The 24065-nt window shown below is 43.1% G+C and overlaps 1 protein-coding gene across 2 annotated transcripts in view; it reads left to right on the forward strand.

Annotated features, from left to right (window-relative positions):
- Positions 1 to 24065, forward strand: part of SPATS2 (spermatogenesis associated serine rich 2) — a 127284-nt gene that overhangs the window by 82699 nt on the left and 20520 nt on the right. For both annotated transcript variants that reach the window (XM_088448996.1, XM_088448997.1), the window contains exons 3-7: positions 3370 to 3449; positions 16668 to 16776; positions 17341 to 17390; positions 21374 to 21632; positions 22528 to 22728. In XM_088448996.1, the coding sequence (XP_088305122.1) occupies positions 3370 to 3449; positions 16668 to 16776; positions 17341 to 17390; positions 21374 to 21632; positions 22528 to 22728 (699 nt within the window). The remainder of the gene's footprint in view (positions 1 to 3369; positions 3450 to 16667; positions 16777 to 17340; positions 17391 to 21373; positions 21633 to 22527; positions 22729 to 24065) is intronic.

Below are 24065 nucleotides of genomic sequence, written 5' to 3' on the forward strand. Positions count from 1 at the left end.
GCAGCTAGCGGTGTCCTGTAAAAGTGCATGGATAAAAGTAGATATGCTGCTGTACTGGACATTCCAGAGCTGTGCATTTTAGGAACATCTGTTTATTGTTAGAAAACTTTACAGTGAGATCTAGTTATCTTTGTGCTTCTCCAATCCTTTCCTACAACTATATTTCTCCCATCTTTTCCAGCCACGTCTTGTGTCTAGTGAAGTGTGCAAGCCTTTAGCTGGACGGCAGCCTATGCCTATACTGTTCAGCTGCTAGCCAATTCTGTAAAAATGAACCTCATACACATTTTATTCTCTTTACACTTCATGCAGTTTAGTAGCAGTACATATGATGAGCTGTAATTGGCATGTAATCATTCCCAGCCTCCCCCAAATTACATTGCATTGATGCTAGTTTTTTTCCAGTTTCCTTTTCTAATTTGGTTTCAGAAGAGTTGCTGGTCAAGTTTAAGGCTTTGTACCTACATTTTAATAGTTTTTTTTTTACAAATCTGATTCCAGCTTTTGTTTTTTTTATGTAATTTTTTGGTATTCTTTATTGTACACCGAAAAATGTATTACTTGCATACATTGTAACGTCAGGTCTGTGCTAGAAGTGCGTGTCCAGATGCCACCAGTGACAGGAGGAGCAGCCTTGGAGCCTTTCTGCTACGTCAATTCTAACTTTGGCAGTTATGCTGTACAGTGAGAAACCTAGGTATTCACATTACAAATAGGTTTACTTCCTTTTCATTGTGCTCAGAGCAAAATGTAGCATACAATGGTATATGCTACATTCCCCAACAAGAGATCTCCATGTTTTACAATGTTGCCTGTGCTTATGTGTTAGTTTCACTGTTTTCCCTATAGGACAAAACACCACTACAATACCTTTTGGGGTCTATTCATGAAAGTTTGGAGAGAGATAAAATTGTGAGAGATAAGGTACCAACCAATCTGCTCCTGTCATTTTTTTAAACACAGCCTGTACAATGACAGGAGCTGATTGGTTGGCACTTTATCTCACAAGTTTATCTCTCTCCAAGCTTTCATGAATAGCCTCCTTTGTGTGGCGTACACAGTAGAAATTATGCTGTTTCTATTCCCCACTTGGGGAAAAAAGTTGAGTTAATGAAATATTAGCCACTGACCTGTTCAGTGTTACATTTTCTTGTCTGTTAAATTGGTCTGTGTCAACTTCAGTGCTTTAAGAGTCATGCACTTGGCATCAGTTTAATATGCTGTTCTCAGTTTAATACATAGTGAAGTACACAAATACAACATTATTGCTGACTGAAACTACATTTTCCTCCTCTCCTGTCATTTGCAACAAAGTCCTTCCTCTCCTCTTGCTATCCTCCCCCTTGACCCTGTTTCCTCCCATCTCCTCTTCCTCTCAAACTGCCAGCCCATATCGTCTCCAATTTGCCTCCAAGCTCTTGGAGTGACTTTTCTTCCATCACCTCTTCACCTTCCTGAGGAACACTCTTCCTACTCGACCGTCTTTAATTCTGTTTTCACACCCTTTATTACACAGAAACTGCCTTTATCAAAGTCACCATTTAATCTAAGCATCCATTTACTATTCTCATTCTTTATTGACCTGTGAACTGGATGTGATACTGCTGACAGCCCTCTCCTTCAAAACCAACAGTACTTCGGACTCTGGGACACTACCCTCTCATGGCTGTCTATTTACCTTTCTCACTGCCCCTTCTCTATTTGTACCTCCAACATAACCTCCTCCTGTCTTCCCCTAACGGTTGATGTTCCCCAAGGTTCTGTCCCTGGTCCCCTTCTCTTCTCTCTCCACACTTCCTCCCTTGGTGATTTCATCAGCTCCTTCGCTCTACAGCACCATCTTTCTGCTTTGTATTTACAAGTGTACTTCTCTTCCTCCTCCTCTGGCCTTTCAACCCTCCACAATTGTCCTCATCTCCAGCTAATTCTTTTCGATGTGGTCTTGGATGCCCCAGTGTTTTCATTAGTTTAACATGTCTAAGAGTTAACTTATGTCCCCCTTTGCCATCCAAGATCCCTTTTTCCTACCTCACTCTTTAGCAATCACCATTTTCTATTGTGTACCTCAAGTACACATCCTGACTGTCATCCTTGACTACTCTCCTTAATCCACCACATTCAAGCTATCTCTAAATCCTTTGTAATATAACCAGGCTCAGACCTTTCCTGACCCTGGTGGCTGCCAAATTATATTAATGCCCTTGTCATCTCCCTTCTGAACTACTGTAACCTTTTACTCTCTGGTCTTCATCTCTTCCCTCTTAAGTCTATTGTCTTTCTATGTCATTGATCTGATTCAACCTCTTATCTCCATCACGTTTTATTGGCTTCCCTTCCCATACAGAATTAAGATTAAGCTCCTCACACTCCTCCCCCACCTACATCTCTAACCTCATGTCCATCCACACTACCTCTCACACTCTGCTCTTTCTGTTGTTTTGTCTCCTCGCTAATTTCCTACTCCTTCACCCTGTGTTGCTTCCCTCCTCTGTAACTTACTAACTCCCCTATCAGAATGTCTGCCAGCCCTGCAGGAATTCAAATGTGCTCTGAAAACTTACCTGTTCATTATAGCCTACCAGACCTTAGCTATATAGCATGAAGGTAAAATGCTGACCCAGTGCCCGTGTAACCAGTTCAGTTTCTGCAAATGAAGCTTGCCAACTCTCCAGCACCCCACTCCACTACCTATAACATGTCAGCCTGCCTCAGAGGATGTCATGGTGGACACACATCATTCTGTACATTCCATTTATTCATGTATATATTTTTCCTAGAGCCATACAGTTTGCAACTGTAATTTCTGCTCCAGTGCCTGGAACAGCATGGTACATATCAGAGCTACATATTTGCAGCTGTTGCCATTCTCATTTACTTCTAATAAGCAGCTGCGCCAGTGTGTAGCTGCCAGTATTGTAAATGGACTGATCTTTACAGTAAAAATGCTTGTTTGCATTTACACTTTCATATGGTGGCAGTCCAAACATTCTGCCAGAGCTGAGCAGGATATGAGCATGCTCTGTGTAACAAAGAAAGGGGAATGTACGTGGTTAATAGGATAGAGAACGCTCCAGTTTTTCCAGGTTGTGCTACAGTGTGGCCACGCATGCAGCAGATTCTACGTCATCTAAGCTGCTGCTGGATCAACTTGCTTGTGAGGAGGAGCGGTCTTGTATGAAACACTGCAAGCTTTATTAAAATAAGATAGAGAAACTTTGGCCTCGGTCCTCCTGTACTCCAGGCACTGTCGTTGCTTTTGCTTCCCTCCCCAGATAATATATTCATACTGTATGTCTTTTGTTGCTGTATGTTACTTACTATACATCTGTGTCATATCTGCATAAATGCTATTATATGTTCTCCTCACAGATCCTATAGGCTTCGTCTTTGATGTCCAATCTAATACTGTGATGGCACAAGGAGGCTCATATGAGAACATGAAAGAAAAGGTAGGTGATGAATATGGGCTCCTGTGATATTACCCCATGTGAATGATGATGAACTCTGTAAGAGACGACGTGTTCTATCACTGGAATCGTTTCTGGACTACATTTGGCAGTGTAATAAAAGCAATGGAATATAACTTCTAATGAAAAATGGGTTTTAAATCATCTTTTTATAAATCACTACTTTTTTTTTTTTTGAGATTCATAATCTAGTATTAATAATCTAGAGCATGGGTTCCCAACCACGGTCCTCAAGGCACACTAACAGTCCAGGTTTTAGGGATAGCCATACTTGAGCACAAGTGACTTAATTAGTACCTCAGTTATTTTGATTTAACCATCTGTGCTCAATCATGGATATCACTAAAACCAGGACTGTTAGTGTGCCTTGAGGACCGAGGTTGGGAATCACTGATCTAGAGTGTCACATTTGTCTTTGTGTTTATATTTTAGTAAAATGTGTTAAATGCATTTAAGTCTTTCTGATTTACACCAATGAGTCCTACTACCAATCACTCAGTAGATACCAGTGAAAACTAAACATCCTTCTGCCAAAGGCGGATTTTTATTGAACAAAGCTGGATGCAAGATCTCGTGTCCACATGCTGGTTTTATTTTTTAATTCGGGGGGGGGGGAGAGGGTTATGTATTCACATAATAGGTCTTAGGACAGTCCCACTGATGTAGGACAGGGTGCCTCCTTGATCCAGGTAGATTGCATGAAGTATGGTGTGGACTAATTACCACCTGTATAGGAGCTTGTCTGAATTCTGTTTTATTTTAACAGAGAATTGGACACTTTTCTATAAAGCACGTCTACTCCTCTGGGTCTAGGACTTCCCGCATATCATCCTCCTATTTACTTTTGTGGTAAAACACAGAAATTAGTCCTTTGAATCTGGACAACGCAGGCAAAAAGTTTCTAGGAGCTCTCTGTGACCTCAGATTTTCACGCTTATTTTGGCATAGCATAGTGCATTGGGGTGCAACAAGATTATACTCTTGTATATTGGGAATGCCCAAGTCCCCTTCCCCTGATGCTTATGCAGAGAGGTGTACCTTAGGCTTCCTACCCCACCAAATGAAACTGGATTTGCTATATAGAGCTTATATATTTGTCTGGTGAGGGCCTTTTCTAATAGTTCTGTCTTAAACAGGGAGAGGAGGGAGATATGGGGTTTAGTAATTGTAAGCAGAATAGAGATTACCTAGAGGACAAGCCTATTTATTTTATATAGTGCACAGACATTAATTGGTGCTTTGACAGAGAATAGTTAGTCATTCACATCAGTCCCTTCCTCAGTGGATCTTATCATTATTATCCTTTATTTATATGGCGCCACAAGGGTTCCGCAGCGCCTTACACAGTACATAAACAAATGAGCACACAAGAAAACAGATATTAACAGTACAAACAATGCAGGACAGATACATGATTTATACATTGCTGCATAACACTTAGATAAGCAGCATGGTGTCTGTAACCAAAGGTTGGGTGCTGTTGTAAATTAGAGTATAATTAAGTGAAGGAGAAGCACATGAGGGAAGAGGGCCCTGCTCCTGAGAGCTTACATTCTAAATTCCCTACACACACATTTTTTGACAGAAGCCAATTAATCTACCAGTATATTTTGGAGGTATCCGAATAGAAGATCGGCAATGTAAAAGTCAACATGCAGTAGGCCAACAAGTACAAAAGGTCGGCTGTGAAAATTATCAACACATTTTTTTACTTTAAAGTTAGGATGATGGTTAGGGTTAGGCACTAGGGGCAAGGTTTTAGGGTCAGGCTAGGGTTAAGTTTGGGTACTTGGGTGAGGTAGCCACCAGGTAGGGTTTGGGTTAGCCACTAGGGAGATGGTTAGGATTAGAGTTAAATTACAAAAACAGTCAACCTGTTGCATGTTTACCATGTGGTGTCGACTCATTGACTGTTAACCTTTACATTGTCAATCTTTTACACCACACCCATTTTGGATTGTGTGAAGAAATCCATGCAACCACAGGGAGAACCTACAAACTCAATTCATATAGGGCCCTGGGTGAAAATATACTCATGGTTTCATTGCTGTGAGATAGCAATGCTAGCCACTGTGCCACGCTCTTTGGGATGTGCTTAGACTCCCAAGTATTTAAAAATTGCACGTTTTCGTAGCAAGGGAAAACCATTATCAGGGCAAGTAGCAGTGGCGACAATGGGCATCCTTTCATATCTTGTTTTTAGTGTGAAATACGGCTGGTGTGAACCAATACATATTATATAAATCCATCAAAATGGGGGCTAGTGGTGATGATACTGTTTTGGAGTAAGCTGCAGTGTAAATTTTGCTTCCACACATTGCTGTGTTTTTCAGACTTTTAATATCCTTAGTGATTTCCTAAGGGGAGATCATTGTACTAAGGGAGCTGATCTTCAATTACTAGTTCAATTTAGAGCCAGTTTGCAAAAGCGAGGTGGTTTCATAAAACTTGCATACATTGCGTAAATTTGTGCACCTGGGAAATGCAAGGTCCGATTAGAAATGCTAATTTGCTGTACTCAAGGGGAGGTTTGAGAGACTTTTCTACAATATGCAACCTGGGAAAAGAGCTTGAAAACTGGTGAAACCATCCTGGACCCCAAAAAAGTGACAAGTGTAATAGCAGGATCATATAGAAGACTGTTAGTGGCCATAAGGAAAGTACTGGATGTTCTTAAAAGGTGTAAAATTAAAGATTTTTGCATTTTATTTTATTAATGATTGAAAAAATATAACAACCTATCGTTTTTCAGCAAATTTAAAGCATTTTGGGGTACAGGAAAATGTCTGTAGTGTTTTTAAACAAGTTTATAAAAAGTTGGAATAAACACTTTTACCTCATCTGCAAGTTCAGAAACCCCTCTCGTATCAACACAACACTTCCACATACCTGTCCCATATCATTTACACCTCCACATACCTGTCCCACATCATTTACACCTTCACATACCTGCCTCCCATCATTTACACCTCCTCATACCTGTCCCATATCATTTACACCTCCTCATACCTGTCCCATATCATTTACACCTCCTCATACCTGTCCCATATCATTTACACCTCTACATACCTGCCCCATATCATTTACACCTCTACATACCTGCCCCATATCATTTACACCTCTACATACCTGCCCCACATCATTTACACCTCCTCATACCTGCCCCACATCATTTACACCTCATACCTGTCCCACATCATTTACACCTTCACATACCTGCCCCATATCATTTACACCTCCACATACCTGCCTCCCATCACTTACACTTTCAAATACCTGCCCCACATCACTTACACTTTCAAATACCTGCCCCACATCATTTACACCTTCACATACCTGCCCCACATCATTTACACCTCCACATACCTGCCCCACATCATTTACACCTCCACCCAACTGCCCCGCATCGTTTACACCTCCACATACCTGCCCCCCATCGTTTTCACCTCCACATACCTGTCCCCCATCATTTACACCTACATTGCAAATGCAATTCGCGGTGCAGGTTCGCCGTGAGAATGGCTCACAGGACCTAATTGAATTGACCCCTTAGAGTCTTGGAATATGACACAAGCTCTTTAATGCTGCGGTTTTGCTGTTGATAAGTGAAATTTTTCATATATTGCATTTAGCTTTAACAGTTTTAAAACAACTTTGCTGGTTACATTGTGTGGGCCACTGGTTGAGCAGCCCTACTGTAGAATAAAACATCCTCCCACCTAAAATTTTGATAAACCATAAAGGGATTGTGTTTCTATTATGCACACCTCCAACAAAGCAGCATGGCACATTTTATTTATGCTAGTAGATACAAGCACAGCATGTTCAGAAACAACGTATGCCAACAGTTTGCTGAACACTTAATAAAAACAAAATAACCATTAATATGCATATGCGGTACTGTATTTATTCTGTTTTATATGTTTTATGCTTTCCTATTTTAGGAGATTGATTTTTATGGCTGTTTGTGCTGAGTTACAGTTTTCTGGAAGGATTAAGCTTATTAATTTATAGCATGTTTGCAAATCGGCAAAGTTTTAAGTATATTTTTGAAATTCAAAATACCATTTTATATAAGTTTTGTTTTTTTTAAAAAATATTTGTATTGTACAAGCAAACAAAAAACAAAGTGCTAGAGGAATTTGCACAAACATTACATAAACAGTATACATAGATCGTAACATAAAGTAATACAGGATAACAAAAACATTCACACTATAAACAAAAATGAAAAATATCTCAAGAAAATATTTAGAGACAAATGCAGAGATCTTTTATGTCAAAAGAAAACAAGTAACAAAACCGAGCCCGGAGCAGATCCAGGGGGTACATTGCAGGGGCATATGGTCGATATGCAAACCCAATGCATATATCACTATTTTTTTTTAATCCGCCTTACATGTCTATACTTTCTGTCCAAATGTTGTACCATACTTTGTGAGGGATAACTTTATTTAACTTTAGAATATTGCAATTTATCTTTTATCTTTTTTTCGTTTTATGTTCATTATAAGAGGCTAAGGGCCATATTCAGTTTGAAGCGAAAAGTCAGTTGCCGGACTTTTCGCCGTCGGATGAGGTTTTCTGGTCCGAAACTTATTGCGCTCGTCCACGCGTATCCCCGTATTCAATCCAAATCGGCAAAAATGGGACCTGGTGAAAACGAAAACAGCGAATAATCCTGTAATTTTTGGGGAAAACAGCCTGACACCCCCCAAAAGATGCTCTGACATGGGGGTTCACCCAAATAGCCCTACTAAAGGTATTTGGGGTTTTTAAATTGTCTCCATAGATGCTATTTAGCGTCTTTGAGCAAGTGGTGAAGAACAATATTTACCACTGTTTTTAAAAAAAAATAGTGTGTCAAATTTGGGGTACATGAAAATGGATGCAAGTATATTTAAAAATCGCTAAAGTCAAGTTTTAAAATGCGCAAAAAATGCACCTTCAGCAAACACCTGCAACCAACAAACCCCCCCCCCACCCAGGCTATATCACTAGTATTTCAATTTGTACCCCCACTTTTTTAACTTTTTCGCCCCACATTTTCAAAGTGCTTTTTTGGGGAGTCCTTTGTGTTTTTTGACACAATTAGTGTCAAGGGGTGTGTGCAAAGGGTGCAGAGTGGTTTCCGCATCTCTGCACTCCAAAACCACAATTCTGCACTTTTTTGCGCCAGGTAATCCTAGGCGAAACTTTTTTGCCTATTACACTGCATTGCGTTTTCGCACCGGCAAAAAGACGCTACAATTGAATACGGGGACAAGTGAGAAATGCGAAAATTAAGTCATAGGCGAAAGTTTCGCCGAGAACGGGTTTTCGCAGCCTAATTGCATAAAGGCCCTGAATGGCGAATAGTATCTAAAAAAAAATGCCCTTTCTTCGTCTGGTTCCATAGGGTCCACAGGATCTACCTTGGGATATGTAGTTGGATCGCATCCAATGCACCAAACTGCAAAGCTTTGGAGCACCCAGCATGCACTGGTCCTCCTCCCTATATACCCCACCCCCAGCCACAGGCATTCAGTTTTTTAGTTTGGTGCCCGGCAAGACACACCTGTTATAGCAGCGGGACTGCTAGGCAGTCCTAGGCTTTTTTCTTTTATGTTTTACCTTTTTTAAGTTTTTTGGGTTTTTTTTGAACTTCAGAGTTTAGCGGTACCAGGCGCTGTGGAAGACGCCTGTACCGCGACGACTCCTACCTCCGCCGACGCCGAAACACCAGCACCACTATATGCCCTGAGGTTCTCGGCAGGCCTCAGCGTGGCTTGCCTAGTGGCTTTCGCTGAGGTTCGGGACTGCAGTCGGGTCACGGAGACGACGGGTAAGCGATTCCTCTCGGGGAATCGTGCGTGAAGCAGGCCCCCGCCTCCAGTGTTGAGACGCATAGAAGGTGGCTGCGCGTGAAGTGTCTGCACTGCTGAAGCGGTTGGTCTTAGAGGTTTGGTCTGTCTCTCTCTGGAATCGGTATCGGAATCGGCGGTTTGATTCCTGGCAGAGCCCAGTAGCGGAAGCCCGACAGATCGTCGCTAAGGTAAGTATAAACTAATCTAACCCCCTAACCCTCCTTAGGGTTGCCTAACCCTAACCTCCCCCCCCCAGTGCCTAACCCTAATCCCCCCTCTCAGTGCCTAACCCTAACCCCCCCCCCCTGCTGCCTAAATCGAAGTCCCCCGGGGGGGTGCCTAACCCTCCCTCCCCCTAGCCTAATCCTCCCGGGGGGGTGCCTAACCCTTAGTTGTCCCCCCCGGGTGCCCTAAATCTAACCCCCCCGTGGGATGCCTGGCGCCGGTCTCCCGGCATCGGGGAAATGTCAGGCGTCTACTTCTAGATGCCCGGCATTTCACCCTCGCCGGGATATGACAGTCGGGAAGCCGGCTGTCGGTATTAAGGCAGCCGGTTTCCCGATTGTATACCGTCTCTCTCTATACCTCTCCCTTGGGTTTGACATATAGCACACTCTATATCCTACCATTACCCCTACGGGGCTGGCTAGTTGATTTAGAGTCCATATTGCTTTAGCAAATAATATGTATTTATGCATGGTATGTGACTGTATGCTAGCTGCTGTGTGTACACTGCCTATTTTTTCAAAACTGTCGGGTACAGCTATCACTGTGTTTCTCCTCATCCCTCTGAAGGTGTGTGGGCTGTTTCATTGATATAAAGTCACATTGAATTTATAGTGTACACCTTTATACCATTTATACATTGTCATTTCTGAAGGTAAAGGTGAGGATGAGAGCCCTCCAGTGCTTATTTCCTGTAAGTCCTGTTCTGCAGGCTTATCGGACCAGGATGTTAACCAGTATGGATTGTGTAATCACTGTTGCAAACAGCTATCCAATATATCTGGTGCACCTGCACCAGCACCAGAGTTCTCTTGGATGGCCATTACGCCTGAGCAAGACCATGGAGGTACGGGCTCCGGCTGCTGTAGCGCCTCATGCTATGGGGTACGCACATGAATCCCTGTTGGGGTAATTTGGCTGCTCACTCTAGTCAGAGTATACTGCCATCTTCAGCCTCTCCGCAGGTGGGATAGACCTGTGGTAGTAAAAAAGCAGGGGCATAAGAGGTTCTCGTCATGTGTTGCCTCAGGAGGCTGAGTATCAGAGTCTGATAAGGAGGTCGAGTCAGAGTTCTGGGTCTGGCTCAGTGAAAGATGACCATCAGTCCCTGTTGGGTGGTCCCCCTCTAGTAAGAGCGGTCAGATCTGTCCTCCGTATGGAGGAAGAGTAGGTGTCATTGGTATCTAAGGAGCCAATCTTTAGGCATCAGGCGGTGACTAAGGATTATTCCCCTCAGTCTGGGCAGCTGTCGAATCTCATGTCTAAGGCATGGGATACTCCTAGTAAGCATTTTCATGCCACAAGGAATATAACCTCTCGATAACCATTTGCACTAGGAGTGTGTGATAAATGGGAAATTCCCCCAACGATAGATGCTCATGTGGCAAGATTATCAGGAGCACTACGTTGCCCATTCCTGCAGCATCCTCTCTAAAAGAGGTTAGATAGAAAACTTGATAATCAATTGAAATCAATGTTTCCACTATCTGGAGCTATTACTTGGCCAGCTACGGCTATAACCTGGGTGGCCAAGGCTATGGAGGAGTGGACGAAATCTCTGAAGGATACTATAGTTGATCCAGTCAGAGAGCAGCAGTCCCCTCTCGGCCAGATGCGGGAAGCGGCTATGTATAGGGGGAAGTGGGAATTGACGCACGCATCCTGGCTTCTAGGGTCTCAGCTAACTCTATTGCAGCCTGAAGAACCCTTCGACTAAAGACCTGGAAGGCGGACGCAGGATCTAAGAAGGCTCTGGAATCTTTGCCTTTTGCAGGGAATGTACTGTTTGGGCCAGGATTGGATGACTTCTTTGGCAACACCGAAGCCTGCTGAATTGCCATCTATGTCTACCTCTAGTCATCATTTCGGTCCTTTCGTTGGACAAAGAAACAGTCCTCGGCCAGACAGTCAGTCCCACAGGAAATTGGAGCTCAAGAAACATTGGTCTGCTAAATGCCCGGCTTCCAAGCCAGATGGTAAGCTTACTGTCTGATGGGGCGGGTCTTCTCCTGAAGTATGTCATGGTTGGAGGCCGACTTTTACAGTTCTCCCATACCTGGCAGCAGACAACTACAGATGCCTGGTTGCGAGAGCTGGTCTCTCAGAATTATGCCATCGCATTCCTGAGGCATCCCCCTCAGAAGTTTGTTGCTACAAACCTTCCTGCAGACCCGGTCAGAGCTTCGGCCTACCGGGAGTTTATTGGAGCACTCCTGAGGTCAGGAGTCATAGTCCCCGTTCCTGTGACGCAACAGGGAAGGGGTTATTACTCAAATTTACTTTTTATTCAAAAACCCAATGGGTCTCACCGCCCTATCCTGAATCTGAAGTCTCTCTCAACAGATTCATCCATGTGCCCAAATTCCGTATGGAAACTCTATTATGCTGGCGATGGAGCCTGGAGATTTCATGCATATATGCATGTCCCGATTGCAAGATCCCAGGGCCAAGCTTTTATCAGGTTCACGGTAGATCAGCAACATTACCAATTTCAGGCTCTACCCTTCGGTCTGGCCACAGCCCCTCGGGTATTTACCAAGATAATGGAAGTCATGACGGCTTGTCTTGGAAAACAAGGAGTCAGGATACTGCCATATCCAGACGATCTCCTGATATTGGCACAATCTCAGGAGATGTTACAATGTCATCTATGGATGACCATTGTCTGCCTACAGGAGCACGGCTGGGTAATCAATTGGAAAAAGTAGTTTCTTTCTCCAACTCGGGACAAGATTCTAGCACTACAGTCTCGTGTGCATAATCTACTTTGCAAGCAAACAGTGGGCCTGATTCAGAGCCGGACGCTATTTGCGGACGGTCGTTCCAAATAAGGGGCCGGCTATTTAAATTGAGCGCTCGCTCTTTGCGGTTTGTTGATGCCTCTATGTCTGAGTGAACGAAAAATGCGCTCACTATTTTGTAAAGACGCCCCTTTGCCGTTCACATCACACGTATTTATTAGATTAATCGGGTACATCGAAAGGCATCTGAACTGCTCGCAGTGCTTGTGGTAGGTTTTTCCTACCGCAGTCACTGCGAGCAGTTCAGACTAAAAGACAACCAAGTGACGTGGTCGATGACGCTTCTTTACTAGTTATGCACTACCATTAAACGCCCTTTTGAGTGTTAGGCACGCCTGCGTTCGGATCTCCACTCCCCCGTTTTCAAGCACCTTCCGCTGTTACCACCCACAAACTGTACATTCTGTCAATCAAATTAGCAGTCCCTCGCTGTTTTGCGAGCGCATGATTTCCGACCGCAATGACTGGTTTGCGCATTACGACCCATACGCATGCGCAGTTGTGCGAACATCGCTCAGAGCGAACGAGCGGGCGCTTACGAGCGGCTCTGAATCAGGCCCTGTGTCCGTTCACTTCGCTATGCTGATACTGGGCTCCATGGTAGCCACATATCACATGGTGGCTTATGCCAAGTTCCACTCCAGGTCTCTACAGCTGTGGATCCTGGCCCAGTGGGATGGCCAGTATCATCGGATAAAGCATCAGATGATTCGCATCTCACCAGAGGTTCGGCTCTCCCTTGCTTGGTGGCTGGCGATGACTCATTTAGATAAGGATCGTCCGTTTGAATCCCGGAATGGGTACTCCTCACCACGGACGCAAGTCTGCGAGGAGGGGGAGCAGTGACTGGTCATCACACCTTTCAGGGAAGGTGGACGGACCATGAAAGTCACCTACCAATAAATATATTGGAGCTTCGAGCGGTGCACAAAGCACTCAATCTGACGCAGGACCTTCTTCAGGGCAGGTCTGTCCAGTTTCAGTCCGACAATACGACAGCAGTGGCCTACATAAATCATCAAGGAGGCACACGAAGTCCAGCAGTCATGAGGGAAGTGGCAAAGATTCTGCTGTGGGCAGAGGGCCATCTTCCAGCAATCTCGGCAATATTTATCCCAGGTGTTCTCAACTGGGAGGCGGACTTCCTAAATCGCCAGGACATATACGCCGGAGAATGGGCTCTTTATCCGGAGGTGTTTCAACTCCTGGTGGACAGGTGGGGATTACCGGACGTAGATCTCATGGCATCACGTCACAACCACAAGGTCCCCAGGTACGGGTCCATCTTCGTGGACGCTCTGGCGGTGAGATGGAACTTCAGGTTGGCATACTTGTTTCCTCCGATCTCCCTCCTCTCAACAGTCGTCAGAAAGTTCAAGCAGGAGGAGGATGATACTAATAGCCCCTGCCTGGCCCAGGAGGCATTGGTTCTCCGATCTGACACGTCTTATCTGTAGACAGTTCACTTCCACTGCCTAAGACAGGATTTGCTAATGCAGGGTCCCTGTCTTTACCAGGATTTACCTCTGCTGGCTTTGATGGCATGGCACTTGAGTCGTCCATCTTAAATGCCAGGGGTTTCTCTGCTTCTGTGATTCAGACGATGCTGAGAGCAAGGAAGCCTGCTTCTGCTCGCATCTATCACAGAATTTGGCAGTCTTTTTTCCTTTTGGTGTTCCCACAGAAATATGACCCTAAAGTTTTCAGGGTATCGAGAATATTGTTTTTTCTTCAGGCTGTATTAGACTTCGGTCTTCACCTGGCTACCTTGAGAGTCCAAGTTTTGGCTTTGATAGTTTGGTTCCAGCGCAAGATTGCTCCTCTGCCGGATGTTAGAACATTCTTACAGGGGGTTTTGCGGCTGCAACCTCCATTTCTCCCACCGGTGGCATTGTGGGATTTGTCTTTGGTTCTCAGGGCACTGCAGTCACATCCCTTTGAACCCTTGGCTAAGGTGGACGTGAGATGGATGACTGCGAAGACACCTTTTTCTTCTCGCCATCTCTTCAGCTTGCAGAGTTTCTGACTTGGCAGCATTGTCATGTTGTTCTCCATATTTAATCTTTCATCCAAATAGAGCACTTCTCCGTACCAAGGCGGGCTACCTCCCAAAGGTGGTTTCCCGTTTCCATATAAATGAGGAAATTGTAGTTCCGGCCTTCAAGTCTTCAGACCCGATGTGGTTCGAGCGCTTCGTATTTACGTGGATCGGACCAGTTCCATCAGGAAATCAGATTCTCTTTGTGCTATAGGGATTTCACAAAAGAGGTTGGCCAGCAAACAAATAGACGTTGGCTCGCTGGCTTCGTATGTCTATTTCTCACGTCTAAACACAGGCTGGTCTCCCTGTTCCTAAAAAGGTGATAGCATATTCCACTCGGTCTGGTTGGACCATCGTAGGCGGTAAGACATATGGCGCCTTGGCTGAACAGCTTTGCAAGGCAGCCACTAGGTCTTCCATTAATACGTTTTCAAATTCTATGCTTTTGATACATTTGCCTCCAAGGATGCTTCCTTTGGGCGGTGGATTCTCCTCTCTGCGCAGGAGCGTTCCCACCCCTAAGGGAACTGCTTTAGGACTTCCCCAAGGTATATCCTGTGGACCCTATGGAACCCAAAGAAGAAATACAGAATTATGGTATAACATACCTTGGATAATTATTTTTCTTCGAGGTCCATAGGGTCCAAAGGGCACCCACTCTGACGCACCTGGCCTCAGTTGGGATCTGTTCTTCAGCCTTTTTTCACAGATTTCCTCTTCGTATGTTGAGTGTTTCTTGTGCAATTTTTCTTCCTTCTCCACTCTGTCTCTTGCCGTTAGGCTTGGTTACAAACAGAATGCCTGTGGCTGGGGGCGGGGTATATAGGGAGGAGAACCAGTGCATGTTAGGAGCTCCAAAGCTTTGCTCTTTGGTGCATTGGATGCGATCCAACTACATACCCCAAGGTAGATCCTGTGGACCCTATGAACCTCGAAGAAAAAAAATTATCCAAGGTATGTTATACCATAATTCTGTATATTTCATGATTCTTCCTATGGTCATTCTTACATCATTATTGCAATACCAAGTAATTACTCCAAAAGCTGATTTTATATACATCTTATCTTATGCCACAGCCGATTCAATTGTACTGCCTTTAAACTAAACTAATGCTGGGGAATGCCGACCGCCGGCTTCCCAAGTGTCAAATCCTGGCAAGGTACTAATGATAGGCGTCGAAATCTCGACACCTGTCATTAGACCTACGCCGGGAGACCGATGCCCGGCATGCCGAACGAAGGTAAGCTGGGTGCGGACAACTGCGGGGGGGAGGGTTAGGTTTTAGGGCTCCCGGGGGGACTTGGGGTTATGCACCCCCCCCCGGGAGGGTTAGGTTTAGGCTGCGGGGAAAAGGGTTCAGGGTTAGGCACCCCTAAGGGAGGGTTAGAGTAGGAGGTAGGGTTAGGGGTACTTACCAAAATCAGGTGTCTGGATCTTCACACCTGCCGGGCTTCCAATGTCGGGATTTGAACCACCCCATGCGGCCGGCGGTATTATATACTCTGCAGACCCCTTCAGCAAGAAAATACTTGATGACCTCATAACCTCTGTTACTGGATTTCCCGTTAACTGATGACCTCAATAGTTGTGTTACAGAATTTCTCATTAACAATTAGATTTTTTTTTAAAGTGCCTAGACACACTGTGCCACTGGGTGCAGGTATCATCCTACTTTGTGCGCCCGTGGGATCTGTTAATCAGGTGCAGTATCTGGTCATCTTGAGACTAACAACTTGGTCTACCTTATTGTCCTGTGTACAGATGTGTCCTTACACATCTTTGCTGCAGTCGTGCTAAAAAGAGTATTGAGACTAGATGTACGAGGACGCATCTGTATATTTAGAATATAATACAAATTTCATGTCTCTTACAGGCAATATATACTGTAACTGTGGGGCTGTCCACTTCAAATCCATTAAAGACAAATGCACCATATCCTGTCTCCCAAATCACCAGCACATTTTTACTTGTTGCAAAACATTCCCTTTTCATTTGTGTCTTGTGACATAACTTTAGGCCGTTCTGAGAGATACACCTTAATAAAATGATTAGATTTGGTGACATCTACGAAGACCTGGGATTTTCACTGCTCACGTAGGTTCAGCGAAACATGTTGGTTCTAGAAGAGCGATACCTGTATTCTAATAGTTAGTCAGGTAAATTGGAAATTCTAGGTTGCTGCAATGACTCTTCCTTTACTATGAGCCCATTATTTTTGCAATAAACTATATCTGTAGCTTCCTCGCTGTATTTGACTATAATGTTTTGCCACATTTTTTGTTCTAGATCAACGCAGTACGAGCTGTTGTCCCCAACAAGAGTAACAATGAGATCATCTTGGTGCTCCAGCACTTTGATAACTGTGTGGACAGGACAGTGCAAGCCTTCATGGAAGGTCAGTTCAGCCTCACAAATAAGAACGTATGAACAACTGATGTGTTATTGCCAGCAATGAGTGCATATATTCTGGGAACAGGTTGTTGTCCGAAGATCGCGTTTTGCTTCCTACATTAGTACATTTGTGTAAAACCAAATAATCTAAAGTACTAATGTAGTCTTTAATGTATGACTTCCAGGAAAAGAAGTGTATTGACTAACCATGCATTTTAGCGAAGTCTAAATAAGTCCACTTCAAATATTATCCATACTATGTACCTTACTTTTTCTTACTCCATAAGATGGATATCTATCTATCTATCTTTATCTCTCCCTCCAACAAAACTTCACTAGTGGTTCTTTGCCTTCTGTTTGCATGGAAGTCCTATCTGCATTGGCCTTGGTATTTTTTGTGGTGCAGACATTTACTTCTAAGGTTCAGTTTATTTAAGATGCAGATATCAGATTTTTATGTTCAGTTTCCCAATACTTTGAGAAGTGGTCTGTTTCCACGTGGTGTCTGTGACTCGCTACATATTTTATTTCCATTGGTCTATTCTGAACGTTTATTTTGTTCCCACAGGTAACGCAGTGGAAGTACTGAAAGAGTGGACTGTGCTGGGCAAGAAAAAGGTAAACCGCATGATTGTGTGCAAATATTTAAAATTTACCCACAGTGCACACGCAAAGGAGGCAGCCATTTTATGGGCTTAACCATTTATTATACAGCCTATCATTTTATGTCTCCGTGTCACTATCAGAATGGCGCTGTGTAAATGTAAGACACTGACCAATTCAGAATGGAATGAAACGGCGTGTTAGTTATTTGTATGTAAAAGAGGTAGTAGGAGATCACCATGTGTTTGTGATGGATATTATGTCTTCTTTTTGTCCCATCATACAAGATGTATATTTGTAGATACTGGTTCACCTGATACTGTATGTCAAGAAAGTGGTATACAGAAATGTCCTCATAACAATACGCCATGCGGCAAGAGACACCTGTTGCGAGTGATCTGTGCCAAATGGTGTCGCGTAGCAACTTTTTTTTAAAATTTGCGTCTTATTGACGCTGCAGACACAGCCAAACACCACTCAGTCTGTAACAGAGACATCAGGCTGCGACTTTTACCTCACAGGAAGTAGTTTGAAAAATGTACAAAATCTCCAATGACTCACTACGGAACTTGGCGTGACAAAAAGTCGCAGCCGCTGCATTGTAGAACTTTGTTCACAGATTCAGACTCATTCGCACCCTGATGTACAAGTGTCACATATCCGTTTAATTAGTACAGTCACGTTAAATGCCAAGTTCCACGGAACCTGGCGCTCCGAGAGAGACTGTGGCAATGATGTATGAGGACATGTTTGTATGTAACGGTATATTTGCCATTATAAGTAGTTCAACTTAAAGATAAATTCCTGTCTCCAAAATTCCCAGAAGTGTATTTTGCTTTTTTATTAGATTTGCTCTTAAGAGCCCTTCCTTCCCATGTAGGTAATATTGTTGAAGAATCAAGAAATGTATTTATTTGCTACAAATATCATTAAAATTAGAACCATGATGGTGCCTGCTAGGAGAAAAACTACTCATAAATATCACTGTGCTCCATTCTGTTTTATGTGGTAAATGGGGGATTTGCAGTGTGAATGTGCAGCCGACAAATCTGCAGCAACTGTGTGATGTGCTCATGGGAACCAGAATCTGGTCTACAGCACATTGTTAAATCCATGCCATAGAGGATGAATTTTGTTCTGGGGTAAAGGGGGCCAACCAGTACTGATTTCTTTGCTTTCACTAAAACCCACATTAATCATGGCATCAGCTTGACTGGTAGTATAAATGCCCTATTTGGGGACAAAACAAAGAACATTGTTATCAGCACTTGTCTTCACGTCTGCAAATTAATATATATATATATATCTAGCCAAATGAAGAGCACATACTGATGTCCTTACACATCTTTGCTGCAGTCGAACAAAAATGTCCCCCTCTGCACGCCAGGTCCCATGAGACTCTGCTAGCATCGGGCATCTTTTTTGCGGAAAATGTGTCTTAGGGGTTAATTTACTAAAGTGAGAGTTTTTAGAAGTGTGTTTTAGAAGAGATGTTGCCCATAGCAACCAATCAGATTCTAGCTATTATCTTCTAGAAGGTGCTAGTTAAATGTTAAATAGAATCTGATTGGTTCCTATGGGCAACATCTCTTTTAAAACTCACTTCTAAAAACTCTCACTTTAGTAAATTTACCCCTTAGTCTCAATGTGATGCGACTAAGACACACTAGGAGACTCAGCTGATTAATTTGATATGTGACAGTTGTATATCTGTGTGCAACTGAGGGGCATATTCAGTTAGACACGAAAAGTATGAAAGGATTTACCTGCCGTACTTTTCGCCGACTTTGCGTGTTTTGGAGGCGCAAACGTTTCGCGTACGGCCCCGATTTTCGCCCTATTCAATTCCAAAGGACGCGAAAACCGGACCAGACGAAACTCAAACAGGCGAAAAGTGTTGTCCGATTTGGGGGTATCAGACTGACACCCCCAAAAGATGCACTAACATTGGGGATCAATGTATATGGCCCCGAATAGCCCTGCTGAAGCTATTTGGGGTACTTAAATGCTCTCAATAGCTGCTAACTCGTGTCTTTGCACAAGTGGTGAAGATTAGTATTTAGCAGTTTTTTTGGGAGAAAATAACTAGTCCCAGCACATTTGGGGTACATGAAAAAGGATGCAAGCATGGTTAAAAATCGCAAATGTGAATTATTAAATTACCTTAACACACCTTCAGCAAGCACCTGCAATCAAAATAACTCTTTCCCCCCCCCCCCCCCCAATACTTGTAGACCCCCAAAAGCTTATTTTTCGCTAGTTCTTAAGTTTGTACATCAATTTTGTACTGTTTTGCCCCCTTTTTCAAATTCATTTTTTTGGGTGGTGTTTATATTTCTTTTAGGATTTTTTTGATGCATTTAACCTTTGGGGGTCTGTCCCAAGGGTGCAGGGTGGTTTCCCCACATTTGCACCCCAAAACCACAATTCTGCACTTTTTTTCGCCTGCTTTCATAGACGAATCTTTTTCGCCTACTCCAAAGCACTGACTTTCCGTGTAGGCGAAAAGTCTTTGGAATTGAATACGGGGATAAGTTTTTCGCCTGGGGAAATTATGTCATCAGCGATACTTTTCCACCGGAAACGGCTTATCACGGCTAATTGAATATGCCCGAGTCTCTGAATATTTGTACAAAGTGCTTCAATGTAGCGGCTGCAGCTTTTTCATGCCAAGTTCCGTTCATTCGTGGATCATTTACAGACTCGGGTGCAGAGAGATATACAAGTGCACATATAAAATTAATCAGCACATTCTGCAGGTATGTCCTAGATGCGGCACATTTGCGACCTAGATGCATTTTCCACAAGAAAAGACTCCTAACGCTAGCAGAGTAGCATGGGACTTGGCGTCTCACTCACACCAGGCAAGTCGTGCTGCATGGCGTATTGAAGCTAGATGTATGAGGATGCATCTGTATGAAGTAATGCAGCATACATTCATTTTGCTGGATAGTACTGACAACTGTGTTTTTGTGAAATGTTTATCTATTGTACATACTGGTTCTGTTCTGGTAGGATTGGTGTGTTTGGAAGATAACCATACACACAGGTTGACAGTGATGGTCTCCAAATTTGCAAACATGCCTGGTAAAGATCGGATTAAATTTGATTCTCAGCATTAGATCTCATCGCAGTCATTTTCGGGCCAGTGTGAGATTGGGCAATTGCCAATATTTGCTCTAATACCATCAAAGCAAAGGCTACACTGGAAATCTTAAAGCTGGTGAAAATAACAAATTAAGACAATGTAGTTCCTGAATAAAAATAATTTATAACTTCCAGTGTCCTTAATTTTAAATGAGCATTTCCTGCCCAGGCTCGTCTATAATCTCCTGGGACAGCGATTAATCAACTACCCCATTAAACTCTGTATGCTAGAAATCTTTACTAAAGCTTATGCACGGAGATTAACTTGGAGCTCAGAGTGACATTAAGGAGATCTTCACACTACACCAATTAAAAATTGTCTGTATAGCAGAAATCAATGGAAACAATTAGTTTAAAATAGCCGTGGTTGTTATAAAATGATTATGTTAAGTGTTTTCCGAAAAACCACCGGGGTAGGCTAGTGGTTAATCAGCGTTCCCAAGAAATGTTAGGTCAATCTGGACAAGAAATATTTGGTTTAAAGACTGAAGCAAGACTCTAGGTTTTTCTTCCCTTAACGTTTACTCTTCTGCCTTTTATGTATGAGCTCAGTGAGTGGTATAAATGTAATATAGTTGCATAAAGGGTACTTTGAGAGATTTTCAGTGTCACCAACCTACAGATAATGGAGAGCCTCCTCCCCTACACAACTCACTCCCAAATAGCTGCATGTGTGCAGGACATATTGGAATTGTCAAACAAGTGTTCTTAACTCTTGTCAAACCTTTTTCTTTAATATCTAAGCCATTTGGTGTTTTGTATCAGACCTGATATATTATAATAAAGGTGTAATGCCACTATTATATGCACGATGTTCTCTTGTTTTAATTTCCACTTTGTCCATCTCTCAGAACAAGAAGAAGAAGACTAAGCCTAAGGCAGAAGTCGCAGCTCAGACTAATACAGTGGACTCTGGGAAAATAGCTCCTGAGGGGGAGCAGATTGCAGCTTCCTCTGAGAAAGTCGGTCTCAACGGTTATCACATCAATGGTTCTACTCATGACACAGAGTCAGTGGATTCCCTCAGTGAGGGCTTGGATACACTTTCTTTAGATGCTAGGGAACTGGAAGAATCGGAGCCATCTATACCTGATGTATCAAATGCCCCAGGTGCGACATGAATAGGGAAATGTACTGTGGTTATTTGGCAACCGTGATGAGCACATGTCATCCTGCATTCATTTAACGATAATTTTTTTTGTTTTTTTTGCCAAGTTCTCCCAACTAAATAATATCTACATAAATTGCGAAAGGGTAGCAGTATTGCCAAATATTTGCCGTACACCAATGGTTCCCAAACTGTGCACCGCGGCTCCCTGGGGTGCCTTGGGACTCTTGCAGGGGTGACTCAGGTTGGTGGTACAGCACCAAATCAAATTATTTATGGTCCATGTAATGTAAATAAGTTGGACAAACCTGTCCTCCACTATATAACCAAACCTAAGGATGACAGGTAAGCACAATTACTGCACTGTACTACATCACTACATTTTTTTCTGAATTTCTCAATAACAAACTGTTGGCTTAGGGGTGCCGTGAAAACAATGCTGATACACTAGGACGCCGTGATTCAAAAAAGTTTGGGAACCACTGCCGTACACCATTAACAAAGAATTGGAACATGGCTTGAGTCTCCTAAAACATCCAACATGCTACAGACTGGGCCATTCACTTCATGGAAGCGTCTGCACACAAAAGAAGAAACTTTACAAAGTGCAAGCGTAACAGACTTGTGATAAGTGCCTTATTGTGCAAGATGAGATTGTGTATGTTTAAACCTAATCACAGCAGCAATGTACATACCACTGAGCTTGTCATTGTCTAATGAAAGAGAATGCAAGCCATGTCCAGAAAGAATAGCAGGCATACATATATGAAATCTTTTCAGTTAACTTCTTGGATTTCAGAAAGAGTGATTGAATAAAGGTAGTCACTAGCAATGTTCCTTAGGATATTCTAGCCAGCATTACTAATGTCTACAAACACTTTTATCTTCCTTCCACAGCCTTGATGCTTCATAATGGCCGTCCAGATCTAGAACTGAAACTGACAGCTCCTCACCTGCCTCATCATTCCCACCAGAAGTCTGTTCCATCTGACCATAGGCACTCTAACAAAGTGCGGTCTGGCAGTGTGTCAAGTTCTCAGTCACTGTCTTCATCTGTCGCAGAGGATACCCACTCGTCCTCTGGATCTAAAAAGCTTGGTAGGAGATGTTAACTGGAGCTATGCAATGTATATAGTAATATAATGGGTGTGAGCGGTTTTGGAGGGGGAGTCGTCCAACCCTTTCAATTTTCCAGCTTCAAGACCACTGCTGTGTTGATTGTGCTGCATAATGAAAGGAAAGCATAGACTGGGGGTATATATACTAAAGTGAGAGTTTTTAGAAGTGGAGTTGTTGTCCATAGCAACCAATCAGATTCTAGCTATTATCTTCAAGAACAGGGGTGGGCAATAAGCGGCCCTCCAGCTGTTGTTGAACTACAAATCCCAGCATGGCTTGCAACAGTTTTAGCATGACCAAATGGCAAAACTGTCGCAATGCATGCTGGGATGTGTAGTTCTACAACAGCTGGGGGGGCCGCCTATTGCCCACCCCTATTCTAGAAGGTGCTAGATAAATGATAAGTACTATCTGATTGGCAACAAATCCACTTCTAAAAACCAACTCTTTAGTAAATATACCCCTGGTGTCACGGTTCTATTCAGTTTTCTGCATCCCACACTCAAATGTGGATAGGTCAGCTCCAGGTTGCATTAATTGTTGAAAGGGGCAACAGATTTCCTCAGCTAAGCACCATTTCCATTACATATTAACAGGCCATCTTATAACAAGGTGAAGGGTCACTGGAGATATTTCAGTCACCTCTTATTGTGATTAATTTAATTTACAGTTTTGAACAAGTTAACTTGAAACGGAGTTGTGCAGCCACCTAAACATTGGTGGGGACGAGGAACACTATTTACAGTTCCTGTAAAGGTTTACCACATTCCATGCTTTAATCCCTGGCTTTTTGTCTTTGAAACATTGCCTATGCCCAGCATAATAGTTTTAATGATTGCCTAATTTTCTTCCCAGATGGACACAACTTCTAGACATGTTATATTTAAAGGATAATAGAACCTAAAAAAGTAACCTGTGTCGTGTAAATAGCATGAAAGTTAATACACTGCTCATTGTCTCCTTGACGTTCCTCCTCGGTGCTATTAAATATTTCAAGCCACAATTATATTTAGGATGCTATAGGACAAAAATCTTTAACAGTTTGTCACTTAACTGCCTGGGACCTCACTGATGCTTTCCCTACATATTAGTCCACCAAGTCACACGCTGCACTTGTGCGGAGCAAGTCAGGCCTTAGCACTCTAGTTAGTGATGAAAGATTTCGAAGCACCACCTGTGTTATATGGCAGACTACTACAAAGGGTTGTAATAGAGCCATTGGGTTTCATTGTTGTTCAGTATAAAAACCTTTTATTTCTTGTATTTTATTCAGCTCGATAATGCACAGTACATATTATTCAGTTGGTGTAGCTAAG

The sequence above is a fragment of the Taudactylus pleione genome, unplaced genomic scaffold, assembly GCF_031769625.1.
Source record: "Taudactylus pleione unplaced genomic scaffold, aTauple2 ptg000005l, whole genome shotgun sequence".
NCBI classification, from domain to species: Eukaryota; Metazoa; Chordata; class Amphibia; order Anura; family Myobatrachidae; genus Taudactylus; species Taudactylus pleione.